Source organism: Pyrus communis, chromosome 15 (genome assembly GCF_041283825.1).
Source record: "Pyrus communis isolate YQ-2024b chromosome 15, ASM4128382v1, whole genome shotgun sequence".
NCBI classification, from domain to species: domain Eukaryota; kingdom Viridiplantae; phylum Streptophyta; class Magnoliopsida; order Rosales; family Rosaceae; genus Pyrus; species Pyrus communis.
The window spans coordinates 17426191-17440627 of NC_142579.1; the positions used below are offsets into that span (position 1 = coordinate 17426191).

At 35.8% G+C, this 14437-nt stretch overlaps 1 protein-coding gene and 1 pseudogene across 2 annotated transcripts; one reads left to right on the top strand and one right to left on the bottom strand.

Moving 5' to 3' along the window:
- Positions 1-2655: 2655 nt before the first annotated feature.
- On the top strand, positions 2656-4356 carry LOC148690602 (uncharacterized). Its single transcript, XM_088686845.1, has 2 exons — positions 2656-4197; positions 4230-4356. The coding sequence occupies exon 1, from the start codon at positions 2737-2739 to the stop codon at positions 4081-4083; it is 1347 nt and encodes a 448-aa protein (XP_088542971.1). The 5' UTR covers positions 2656-2736; the 3' UTR covers positions 4084-4197; positions 4230-4356.
- A 1385-nt stretch (positions 4357-5741) lies between these two features.
- Positions 5742-8109, bottom strand: LOC137724394 (putative xyloglucan galactosyltransferase GT17 pseudogene; annotated as a pseudogene). The gene has a single exon (XR_015956424.1). The product of XR_015956424.1 is annotated as a putative xyloglucan galactosyltransferase GT17 pseudogene (transcript).
- Positions 8110-14437: the final 6328 nt, after the last annotated feature.

A 14437-nucleotide genomic window follows, 5' to 3' on the forward strand; every position in this document is an offset into this window, starting at 1 on the left:
AATCCAGATTTTATAAAAACAAAAGATCTTCCAACAAACCTTTTCAGACAAATAAATTTTATGAAAAACCATCTTCAAACAAAAAACCTTTTCGAAAGTCTAAAAAGGATTTTCAAAATAAAAAGGGAAAATGTTACAAGTGTAGCAAATTTGGTCATTATGCAAATGAATGCAATGCTAAAAAGGTTATTAACCAACTGAAAATCTCTGAAGAAGAGAAAGTTCAACTTATCCAGGCTTTAGAAATTAGAGATACCGACTCTAGTCAATCTGATAAAAATCCCGATTTTTCCGACTCTAGCAGTTCTAGCGACGTCTCCTCGCCAAACATTAAGTTTGGGTGCACGGACACTTGTTGTAACAAAATTTCAGTGCTTAATAAGCAAGAAGAACAAGAAGAGTTTTTAATGGAATTAATTAGTAAAGTCGATGATCCTGATTTAAAATCTTTTTATTTGAAAAAACTCAAAAATTTGATTTCTTCTCATGAACCTAGCACTAGTCAAATATCTTCTCAAAAGATTTCTCTCAGTACCACTTTGGAACGTTTTAATAAACACAAAAAGGAGATCACCCTCAAAGATTTGCAAAAAGAAGTTAATCAAATCAAATCGGAAATTAAGTTTTTAAAATCCGAAAATACCGAAATTCGTTCACAACTCAGTAGAGTACGTACGCAAGAACTCGTCCAAGAACAAAATGGTTCTTCCTCAAATTCCGATTCCGACGATCACTCAGCTAAATCTTCTTCTTCAAAAGAACTTGTTTTAAGTCTTTTAGATAAAATAAGAATTCGAAAATGGTATTCTAAAGTTACAATAGTAATCGAAGATTTTCATTTAGAAACCATCGCTTTAATTGATTCAGGTGCAGATTTAAATTGCATTCAAGAAGGATTAATACCTACTAAATATTTTCACAAGTCTACGGAAACACTTAGCGCTGCAAATCAATCCCCGATGAAATTAAAATATGAAATTCCCAAAGCCCATGTTTGTCAACAAAATATTTGTTTTAAAACTCCATTTGTTTTAATCAAAAATATTTCTGATCCAGTTATTTTGGGACTCCCTTTCATTGCATTAATTTATCCTTTCAAAGTTCATCATAACTGTATTTCTACCAAGGTTTTTGGCCAAAAAATTACTTTTGAATTTTGCATGGAAACAGATCTTAAAAAGTTAAAACAACTTCAAAAAGATAATGTTTCAAAAACTCTCAAACAGATTACTGCAAAATCCCAACAAATTGCTTTTTTACAGGAAGAAATTCTTCACAAAAGAATTGAAGAACAATTAACAAACAAATCTTTATTAGATTCTATCCGTCAATTTTCTGATAAGCTTACTAAAGAAATTTGTTCCGATCTTCCAAATGCTTTTTGGCACAGAAAACAACATATTGTTAAACTACCTTATGTTAAAGATTTTATTGAGTCAAAAATCCCCACAAAAGCACGACCAATTCAAATGAATCAAGAAGTTTTAGAGTTTTGTAAAACTGAAATTAATCAACTTTTAGAAAAAGGAATTATCCGTAAAAGCAAATCTCCATGGTCATGCCCTGCTTTTTATGTCCAGAAAAACGCAGAATTAGAACGCGGTGCTCCACGACTGGTTATTAACTACAAACCTTTGAATGATGTTTTAGAATGGATCCGATATCCAATTCCTAACAAAAGAGACTTGATAAAGAGACTTTCTCAGGCAACTGTTTTTTCTAAATTTGATATGAACTCAGGCTTTTGGCAAATTCAAATTCATGAATCTGATAAATACAAAACTGCTTTTGTAACTCCTTTCGGACATTACGAGTGGAATGTAATGCCTTTCGGCTTGAAAAATGCACCAAGTGAATTTCAAAATATCATGAATGAAATTTTTAATCAATACAGCCATTTTTCAATTGTTTATATTGATGATATATTAATTTTCTCAAAATCAATAGAAGAACATTGGAAGCATTTGCATGCATTTGTTAGGATCATTAGGTCCAATGGGTTAGTTGTATCGGCATCTAAGATTAAGTTATTTCAAACCAAAGTTAGATTTTTAGGTTACCATATTTACAGGTCTACCATCCAACCAATTGATCGAGTCATCCAGTTTGCTGATAAATTTCCAGATCAAATTATTGATAAAACCCAGCTTCAAAGATTCCTTGGATCCCTCAATTATGTTTCAGAATTTTATCCTCATCTGCGTCAACAATGTAAGCCCTTGTTTGATCGTCTCAAGGAAAATCCTCCATCATGGTCACAAAATCATACTTCCATTGTCAAACAGATCAAAAATCATGTCAAGACTTTGCCTTGCCTTGGCATTCCAACTCCCGGCTCTCTCAAAATAGTCGAAACCGACGCATCTGAAATCGGTTATGGAGGTATCCTTAAACAAAAAATTTCTTCCGAAGTTCCTGAACAAATTGTTCGTTTCCATTCAGGAGTTTGGAATTCTGCTCAAGCTAATTATAGTACTATTAAAAAAGAGATTTTATCTATTGTATTATGTATTAGCAAATTCCAAGATGATTTATTAAATCAAAAATTTTTAGTTCGTGTTGATTGCAAATCTGCAAAACATGTTCTACAAAAAGATGTTCAAAATATTGCATCAAAACAGATTTTTGCACGCTGGCAAGCCATATTAAGTATTTTTGATTTTGATATTGAATACATTAAAGGCAGCCAGAATTGCATCCCAGATTTTCTAACCAGAGAATTTTTGCAGGGGAAGAATGGGTACTAATCCTACTCAGCAACGAAGGCTCCCAGCCACCCTTACCCAAACCCCAGCACCAGTAAAACAAGAGTTTATTCCCGACTCTTCATCGGCCCTCGCCATTACAAACAGATTTACTCCCTTAGGATCAACAGTAGGAAATATCCGACCAAATTACCAAACGGCCTTAGCCACCCCTTATGATCCTTACTCATCAGTTCGTTCTCCAGCTCCCTCACAACCAAAAACACCTAGCTATGCTAAAACATCACCATATGTCCAGAACCCTCATTCTGAAAAGCTTTTTAGCATTCCTCTTCATATTGACAAAAACCAACCCCCAGAGCGCATTGCCAAATTACTCCTTCCACCAAATTTTCATTTCTTACCAACTGAATCCTATAAAAGCTTAAAATATTACCAGGCTATCCTTTCAGAAACAGAAAGCATTGCTATTAAGCCAATTTACAGTACCACTCACCAAAACAAAATATTGTATCATTCACTCCATATTGGAAAATTCCTTACCGAACTCGAATGGGGAATTCCCCTTTTTCACACAAAACCCCTTCATACCCAGCATGTTCTCATCCCAAACAATCATTACAATTACTATGATTATATCCAAGCATGGACCAACATTTTTCTCCACCAGACAGAAGACTTTAGTCATTCATGGTTCATAACTTTTGATAAAAATTTCAGATTGCGGTTTCCTGCTTGGTTTCCAGATTGGTGGGCTTCCCATGGCCCAAGCTCTTCCATCATTCCAGATGACCTTCGTCATGTACTCACAAACAACTTCCAGCCCAGTTTTGACAGAAGTCGTTTCGACAACAGAGTTACTATTTTTTCACTGCTCATGGCCAAGTACAAGATCCCATGGATTCTCAAATGGAACTTTGAAGTGGACACCGGTGGTATTTACAGAACCAGATGGGTAAAATGGTGGGATAAATTCAACCACCAAAAAATTATTGATCTTGTAAAAGTGGAATTTCCCCAGGCATCTTTTCAGGCACTGCCAATCAAAGTTTCATCTTCGTCCTCACAAGCTTTGCCAATTCATCAGCAATTTCCTGAATTACCAAAAACTCAGGAACCAGTTCAGTCTTTATTAGACATTAGTCCATCTTCCTCTCTCAAAGGAATTTCCAAGTCAGCCAAGTCCTCCAGTTCAAAGAAAGAAAAAACTACCCAACTGCTGGATATGGCTCAGCTGCTAATGGCGGAAGCAGCATTGCTGCAAAAGAAAAAAGGTTCGGACTCAGATTCAGATAATTCTGATGCCTCGTCTCAGCTTCCCGCCAAATGGGCTGATCAAGCAGATTTTCAAGATGCCCAGGACCCATTTGATATCTGAGAAGCAATATTTGCCCATGTGATTGTGTCAGCCCAGCAACATCATCAGCAGTAGCTGTTTTCATCTCTTCCGCAAAAGACAAAGCATTATTCTTCAATAGTGAAAAACAAAAAGGTCACTATTCACAAATAGTGAAAAACAAAAAGGTCACTATTCATTTAACTTTTGTAAAAGAATCAAAGCATCTTCACTATTCTTTCACCCAGCTTTAGCAGACAGCGGGATTCCCGGATCATTTGGCCACGTCTCATTCAACCTCCTCGCTCTATATAACGAGGATTCATCTTCAGAAGAAGAATAAGTTTTTTTAACTTCAAGAACTCAGTTCAACCATATCTCTCTGAGATTATTCAAACACTTGTAATACATACATATTATTCAGGATGCCTGCGAGCTCCATCTCTTTGTTTACTTGTTTCATCTGCCATTAGGCAATACCTGTTTGTTATCTGCATTGCAGTAAGTTTTCAATAAAACTTATTTTCCAAATATATATTTGCATCATTACGTTTAATTCATTATTTTGATATGCTACTCTGTTATTATATGTTTTATTTCTGCACTTTAAATTCTATGGACGGCTATGCCTCCTGCTGCTATTTTATATTTTACTTCCGCACTTTACATTCTATGGCCGGCTTTGCCGCCTGTTGTTAGTTCCGCCCCATTTGGTATATATATATACATGCTATTTTATATATATATATATATATATATATATATATATCGTTGCTGAGATGTAGATTTGAGCTCTAGATTCAGCCGTGCAACTCACGTTAGGTGACTCCGGCTGATATATTATTTGCATTGATTTATATCACTTGGATTACATATTTCGTATTGAGATATTTGGCATGGCATATTCATGATTAAAGCTTGTTGAGCATGGTTTTGAGATATGAATATATTCTATTTTCTGAGAAATTATACAAGTTTTACGGCGATAGGTTACTAGATTTGATAATTGAAATGATTTTGAAAAGCTTTGTTTTTGCCCACTCACACAGTCACACTTTCTCTTTTGTGCCCCTCCAGGTTCTAGTTAAGAGTGCTTTTTGGTGGCTTGCAAGGAATCCACGACAGCTCTGATAGATTATAACCATTGTATGGTCACCTCATGACAGTTCATATATACAAGTTGACAGCTCGATGTTGTAGGGTGGAGGCTATGCTTCCCTGACCTTCTTCTCGAAGTTGACGGCTCGAGTTGTAGGGTGGTATGCTTCCATGACCTTCTATTGATTTTGGAGACAAAGCAAGCCCTAGTTAATTTAACAGATTTTTAAATGAGGCTTAACGGATATGACATTTTTAATAGGTTGAATACTTGTTTGGAACGTTTAAAAAGGTTGAGACTAATTTGGAATGACACTAAAATGTTGGGGAGTTTTAGGTACTTAATCCTAAACGTTTGAATTTATATACTTAGTTAAGGTACATGTATTTACTTCACACGCTCACCTTCTAACAGTCAAATATGTAATAAAAATAGGGAATATCATATATGACTATATTCGGCCGTTAGATGATGAATGCTAAGCAAATATATGTACCATAACCAGTTCCGGAATTCACCTCATTCAAAGAGAAAAACTGAATTTGAATTCGCTTAACAAAGACTCAAACTGGTAATTTAAAACAACGCAACAGACGTATTAAGACAAGAAAGCATTCTTCATATCAATCAACATATATATATATATGCATGTGGTCCAACATTTTAGTGAATAAAATGTTGAGTTTCTATTCATACATCACATGTTCGAAACTCTCGTCCTAAATTATTGTAATAGTAAAAAAGTTTAATAATATATACACACACACGACTTTTCTACGCACCTCAGCTACTTTTCTCAATATGGTAATACACATAAAATCCACCTCTCTCATCATCCAATATCCAATTAATCCATGAATCTCTTAATTAATCATATAATTTTCTGGACGTGCTTGGCCAACGATGTAAGTGCAACGTCCACGGCGTCCCCAAACCCAAGATTAGTCGCATTCGGATGCGCGTAAGTCAGACTTGGGATCAATTCTATGAGCTTTTCTCGCATCGCCGTCACCTTTTCTTTCGGAATCTTCAGCAGCTCCTCTTCGATTCTCTTACTCGCGTCGCTCTTCTCGTCAATGTAAACCGAATACGTGCTCTCGTCACCAGGTAAAAACCACTTGTACTGAGTGTACGCCGTGTGCGGCGACGAGAAAACCGGTATGCAGCCGGCAAGCACCGAGTCGAAGGTTGACCGCCGGGTGAACGAGTCGCCGGGCGCTTGTAAGCAGAACTGCGACTCCGTCATCACCTTTAGCACCTCGCTGGGCACGTGGCATTTGCTGGCCCCAGACCCACATTTTAAAAGCATGCAGCGGGTCGACTCACCGCATTGCCTTATGAACTTGTCCCGAACGGCCGCTTTTTCTAACCCCTTTCTGGGCCCACCGATGAAAGAAAACAAGTGGGGTCGGTCCATTCCCCTCACTCTGTTCTGCCACGCCACCATCTCCTGCCAAGTGGACGGGTGGAAATAGGAAGGGTAGGGCAAGCCGTGTTGGTTTGACCCTTTCCAAGGATGCCTCTCCACGGTCAGCACCGACATGTTTTTAACGGCTGGTAGGTTGAGGAGGGAGTTGGCTCCGAAATTAGGACCATCGGTGACCCTCATGAAATCCCACGCGGTCCTCCCAAGGGTGATAAAGTGGTCTCTACCTTTGTGCTTCTTCCACCAAGGCTGGGACTGAACGTAGTCGACCAAGTCAAAGGCGAGCTCGTCGCGAGCGGTGAGGTTGGCTTCCTTGAACTTGCTGGAGGCGTGGAGGCCGCCGTAGAAAGGAACGTAGAAGATAGCGGCACGTGTTGGATCAAGAGTGCGGCAGGGGTGATTCTCCACTCGTGCGTGGAAGATCACCTCGGCAATGAACTGATGGGTGGCGAACCACAAGGCGGCGGAGCCTAATTTGGGATGCGGCTGGCCGAGGCCGCTGTTAGCCACATAGGGACACATGTTGGTATAAAGGTTTAGAGCGTGACAATGGTTCAGCAATCCAAGGTTGAACTTGGCCGGCAAAGGGTATACATAGACGGACAGGCTTGGGTCGCACGTGGGAACTTTGAATGGGGATTTTGAGGTGCTGGTGGTGTCGACGGTGGCGGCAGTACTAGTTTTGATGTTATTGGGATTTCGGGTTGTACGGATGAGATGATGGTGGACATTTTGTTGCTGCTGTGGTTTTTGGACAAGATCAACACCAACCTCAGCAGTGGGTCTGGTTTTGGGAGGGAACCAAAGGAGGAGGACAAGAAGCCAAAGAGAGAGAGAGACAAAAATCAAGGCACCAAATCGGAGGTAGGGATTGTTATAGTGGGTGTCTTTGTTTTTGGAGTAATCGTAGTGTTTTTCTTTCTCGTCATCAGTCCATGGAGGACTCGGAGGACTTTGCTTTCTAGGATACATGGAGAACAAGAACAAGAAGACGACGACTTGGAATTAATGTTAGAAGAGAGAGAGAGAGAATTGGTTTAATGGTGGTGTGAATTGAAGCAGTGACAGAGAAGACTTGGTTTGATTTGGTGCCCTCTTTCTCCAAATCTCTGATAGCTCTAAGCTTAAATCATTCTCCTCCAACTTGGCTCTCACTCCAAAATAAATTAACCAAACAATGAATAGAGAGATGAACAATAACAGGTTTTCCATCCAATTCCAAATCTCTAATAGCTTAATCCTTAACAAATCATCCTCCTCCATTTTTGGCTCTGACTCCAGAGCAAACCAAACAATGAATAGAAAGATGAACAATAACAAGTTTTATACCCATTTCCAAATCTTTAATAGCTTAATTTTTAACAAATCATCATCCTCCATTTTTGGCCCTCACTCCAAAGCAGACAAACAATGAATAGAAAGATGAACAATAATAGGTTTTGTACCCATTTTCAAATCTCTAAAAGCTTTAAGCCCTTAACAAATCATTCTCCTTCAACTTGGCTCTCACTCCAAAGCAAACCAAACATGAATAGAAAAATGAAAAATAACAGGTTTTGTACCTTATTCCAAATCTCTAGTAACTTTAAGCCTTAACAAATCATTCTTCTCCAACTTAGCTCTCACTCTAGAACAAACCAAACAATGAATAGAGAGATGAACAATAACATGTTTTGTACCCAATACCAAATCTTTAATAGCTTTAGGCCTTAACAAATGATTCTCCTCTAACTTGGCTCTCACTCTAAAGCAAACCAAAAAATGAATAGATAGATTGTGTACCCAATAACTCAATTTTAACGACAATCAAGCTAATTTATTTTGTTATCTATTTAGATATGGTTGGAAGCACACAATCAAAGATACTCAACAAGCATTGCCTTGAGGGGCAGCATTTCCCATTTTGGTACCGTAACATCAATATTCTCTTTAGACTGGAGAAGATTGCTTACGTACTAGAAAAGGCTCTACCTCATATAGCTCATGGCACTGATGCCATTGAGAATGAGTGTGCTAAGTTTGACAAGAATGTTGAGGATGACATATAGGTCAAGTGCTATCTGCTAGCTTCCATGAATGTTAGTTACAAGGACATCATGAGGAGGTGGACTATGCAAGCTCCCTCATACTCCATCTTATGAAGTAATATGGTGAAAGGATGCACAACCGTCACTTCAACATTGCCCGTGAACTTATCAAGACTGAAATGGTTAAGGGAGTCCTAGTGCATCAGCATGTACTGAAGATGATTGAATTCATTGAGCAATTGGAGAACTTAGGTACTCCTCATGACAAGGAATTGGCCCAGGACTTCCTCTTGGCTTCTCAATCTGATTTGTTCTCACAGTTCATCATGAACCACAACATGAACAAGATGGATAGTACTCTCTCTGAGTTACTAAATATGTTAGCCGCTAAAAACACTACAAAGAAAGAAAGCATTGTAGTGACTTCATCTGTAGTCCACAACAAGCCATCATCTTCCAAGGCCAAGCCAAAAGGTACTAGAAAAGGTAAGGCGAAGAAGTCATCAACTGCCAAAGCCCAAGGAGAAGTGAAGAAAAAGAAAAAGGAAAAGAAACCCAAGGGACCTTGGTTCCACTGTGGAAAGGACGAGCATTGGAAGAGGAATTGCACGTCTTACATCGCATCTCTTAAGGGCAAACCTGCAGGTACAAGTTTGTTCTTATGTAAATTCTAATTGTTAGATCTTATAGTTTCTATATGAGATATAAAATGCTAATCACTTATGGAATTGTCTGTAGGTGAAGAAGCCAAGTAGAAGATGAACAAGCAAGAAGGAAAATGAAGTGGAAGAGTTCAGCCCACTTCTTATTTTGCTAGCTACTTAGGAAGTTTGTAGCAGACTTGGTAATTTCTTACATGACCTGTTAACATGACACGAAAATAACCGATTTCGAGTCAACACGATGATTAATCGGGTCAGGCTATAAGAACCCGTTAATAACGGATCCTTGATAAGTTTACACGAAGATAACATGTAGGTAATCTGTTTCGACACGTTAAGAAAAAAGTTCTTTTGATAATTTAATATTTTTTTTAACTAGTAAAGAAACTTACTACAATATACACCGGCCATAATTTGATAATTTTAATTTTTTAAACTACCCAAAAAAAAAAAACTTACTATAAAATACAATATCCATAGTGTGTATGTATATATTTTATAATAAATGGGTATTACTGTATTATTATTTTATATAAAGTATAAAATATATAAACACATTAAAAAAATTCTAATAATGAATTCACAACTGCGAAAAATGTGACAAAATATGCAAACGCTCGTGATCACATTCTCTACGCTTTGAGCATGGGTACATTGTCGTTTAAATTTTTAAAACCATTCAAATCCTCATAAATAGTATTTTTAAGTGAGTTCAAAACAAATAAAATTCATAATAGTTGATGCATAAGTCTGAAAAAATATGAAAGCATATATAAATGTGCAAGGTTCTTCAACCTTGAAACACAACTCTCTTCATTTTGCATGTCCTTGAACATTTGGTATTTTGTAGTAATGTACTAATGTTTTTTCATTAGGCTCTTATTTTGGAGTATGTAATACTTGAAAGACAAATATATATATATATATATATATATATATATATATATATATATATATTTTGTGTTTTGAAGTAATATTTATGTGACAATGTAGTATGCATATACTAATTTAGTATTATATTTTCCTTCTTTTTTTTTTGTCAAATTATGTTTTTCATTTTGTTTATTGATTTAAAATATTTTTTCTTTAACAGATAGTGAGTCGGATCATATTATCTGATAATATTAACGAGTCGATTTTGGATCGGGTCGTAGTACCCATTTACTTTAACGGATGTTACACAATACAACTCATTAAGATATCGGGTATGTCATGAAAACAACACAAATACGGAAAACACGACACGAATGCCAAGTCTAGTCTGTAGGCATTTAAAACAAACTTTAAACTTTCTTAATTTTGTTAAGAACTTATTATGTGGCTTCATATGATGGAAGACCCATTTTGGTATCTATGTGAAGGCATATAATTAGTCTCTAATGTTAGAGCTAATTATTTTGTATAAACTTATTGATGCTTCACTAATCATATTAGTGTAATGTGATAAATGTCTTCTATTACATTTGTTCCTTAAAGTAGTGTTGAGAATTGAATGTTGTCTAGGTATTCCAAATGGAATACAAAGTAATCTATCACTTTGATAATGTGATAAACCAACTTTGAATTTATCAATTAAAGATAGATCTGACACATGTTGTCCATAGATGGATACAATGAATCTTTGGATTTGGTTCCAATTGCCTACATATAAGTTTTGTAAGAATTGAGAAAGTCTAGAGATTCATTTCTTGTAGGAAAGGAAGATCAAATTATAATAAGTGTACAGTAGTAAGTAAGGAAGAGTTTCTTATATGGTTGTAACTCACTTGAACACAATCACCAAGATCGCTCTTGGTTCAACTAGTTGTTTTGAACAACTAATTGGACACTCTTCAATTGTTTTAAGATATTTAAAGTGTGTAAGTAGTAATCAAACCAAGAATAAGCGTCTAAAATCTACAAAGAGTTTAAAGACCTTATAAGTCACTTAATAACAAGACATCCATATTGTGGAATTAAATGATAAGCTTAAAAGGTTTGAAACTTCTCCACAATGTCCTCTACTCGTGTACTCCATAAAATAATAATACCCTTTGAATGTATAATGCACTTTCTCATTAGAGTCATGAGAAACAGAAGGAAAGGATATAAGCTTAAATATGATTAGTTTATAGTTGTCTAAAATTAAAGGTAAAACACCAAACTTTATGAGCTTGAAATTTTAATTGTTAAAATCTCTAACTCTTCAATTGTTAAAGAATGTATGTTATGTAACATCCTAAGGATAACCTATGGATGTTGGTTTCACCAACCTAACATAAAATGGTTATATGTAGGGAAATGTCCATCATTGTCTCTTACAAGAACATGCTAAGATCAATACAAATGGACAAATTGATGAAACAAAAGGGAATAACTTCAAAAGGACTCACAACATACTATTTAACAACTAGACAACTCGACTAATACGTACTATGTAGCTTGATGAAGAATTAAATCAACCACTAGAAGATATGGTTGAATTCCTATATCATTAGTAGGAACCGTGCTTCCACTAATGACTAGGATAACTCTTAGACTACTTGAAATGTCGCACCCTGGACACGGAGTCAGTGGAAAAAAATCAACCATGCGCTCAAAGCGCGAGTAAAAGTACAAAAAAAAAAAAAAAAAAAAAAAAAAAAAAACCTTCTCCTATAAAATAACTCCAAAATCTTTACAGAGTGTATAAATAATAAAATGAAACCTCTAAATTTCTCGTCTAACAAAACCTCAGCTCGTCTACCTTTCGTTAATCTTGTAGGAGCCTACAAGGTTTACAACGTATAGGGTGAGCGAAACCACAGCTCAGTAGTGACATAAGTCTTATCAAGAATAATTGTCAAGGCTAAATTAAGTGTTAGGCAACATGAATCAATTATAACAAATTCTCATTCATCAACATTTAACTAATAAACCATGAATGTAGCTTAACTTCAATTACCCAACCCATTAATCTATATAGTAAAGCACGTGGAGCTGCACATCTCATACCATGCATTTTTGCCACTGTAGCAGTGGTATGGATACTCTATTATAAAAATTAAACCCCATAACTCAATCATCCCAAGTACCCATTTTGTTAGTCATCGTGTTCTTCTCTCAGTCGCCATAGTCCCCACTACTTCATACCATTCCTATAATTTCACTTTTGTTACCCTTGTTGGTACCTACGAGAGTCGAACAACTACACAAAAGAATATTTCCATTTCCATATTCCATTCTCGAATAAACCAATAAAATCCATCTGCTCCAGTATGAAATGATATGCATATAATCAACATTATTTCGATATCCATATTATCAGCAATAACAGTAATATGAATATCATATTCTAAATACACATATTATCAATTATAAAGATACATCAAGTGTAACACATATTTCACAAAGTTTAAACAAAATAGATACCCCAATAATGATAAGTTTCTCAAGAAACCCTTATCTCAATTCCAAAGCTAAAGTGAAGATATGCTACTACCGCAATAACTAGACTCCACATACTTGAACAAATTCCTTGATCACTCCTAATGCCATATATATTTCCACTCATATATCTTCTGACTCCCTCTTTATATAAATTATATACATATATACATAAGCACAAATATTAAAACTAATACTTTGCCTGCAAGCTACATTTCACGCACAACATATTATGGACAAATGGCAAAGAAAGGTAGGAAGCTATATATAGTAGGCAAGGGTCGGCTGTAAAGGAAGAAATAGGCATCTAGATGGGCTGAGAAGAAACTTTGGTGCAATTCTCAAAGGAAGACGTGGCTGATGACTCATGGAATGCAAGGCCAAGTGGCAGTTCATGATAAGGTAAGTGACACATCATTATGTGTCGTACATTTCATATGGCTAGGTAGGAAACTTGATAAATATGATATAAAGATGGCTTATGTGTGTCAAGCTTAAAGGAACTGGGTGGGTGAAAGACGCCTAACCACGTGCAAATTATGAAAACATATACTTTAGTCATTAGACGTGGTGTAGTGACTTCAGGACATAATGAGTCGACCGCCATGCAAAAATGAATAAATGAATAATAGAAAATAAAATATAAATGGACAAACAATATAAAGTCTCCTATTGGCTGGAAAATACTAGTACAAATTCAGGGTTTTACATGAAAAGTCTTAGTATGACTAAAACTTGAAGTATGGTATTTGACACCATATGTTTTAAATTAAAGGACTTGATAAAACAAGTCACAATTTAGTATTGGATGTACATTTAATGCTGATGGATTGCTAGAGAAGAAATCCTTTTGTGTATGTTCATCTAAACAATAAACTAATGAATCTTGAAGATTGTCAATAGATCCAGGACAAGTTAGTGGGAGCTATGTGCACTTAAATCAAGAAAATTTAAGTGTTAAGGTTTTCTTGAAGTTTCGAGTGAATGCTTAGTTACAACAAGATCAGTGGGAGTAATGTTAAACTTTTGAGCAACAAAGTTTTCAAATGAAGTCTATTTGGTAGACGTAGTGAAAACAATTGTAACTCAAAATGGCAAAAGGTGACATGGTTAATTTTGAAGCATAAACTTAAAATTAGACTTAAAATAAATGAAGTCAATTGAGAGGGGACTAAGTGATATAGTTGTCTGTGTCAAATATGTTGTATAAGGTACCAAAATCTCAAATGCTGAAGATTTGTGAAAGTATTTCTATGTATGATAGAAAACTACGCCCATGATCCTTAGAAAGAATATATCATAAAATCACAAAAGTACACATGTATGGACTTGTGATGCGATATCCAAAAATGAATGACAATCATGGAAATCACTTTAGGATATTAATGAAGCCCAGGATCAAAACCACAGTAACTAATACAGTATTACCTTCGAGAAAGGAATGTCGGAGTGAGACTCTAGAAGCATGCATTCACTTAGGTCCTAAACCAAAGTGACAATAACCTATTTACAAATGGAACTTCATGTTAGATGAAGTATTAATCATATGAATTTATTGTTAGTATGGTATTACAATGGTCTCAAGGTTGAAACAAAGTTTGTATAAAGTATACAAATGAAATAGATATTGATATTTGCATTAAGGTTTTGGAAATTGCTTCAGAAGGTGTTACAAATAGAAAGGGTTCATCTTGAACCAATGATTGAATCCAACTCATAACACTAGTAGAAAAAACAGCTTGCACGACGAATAATATTTCGCCACGCAAGACATACT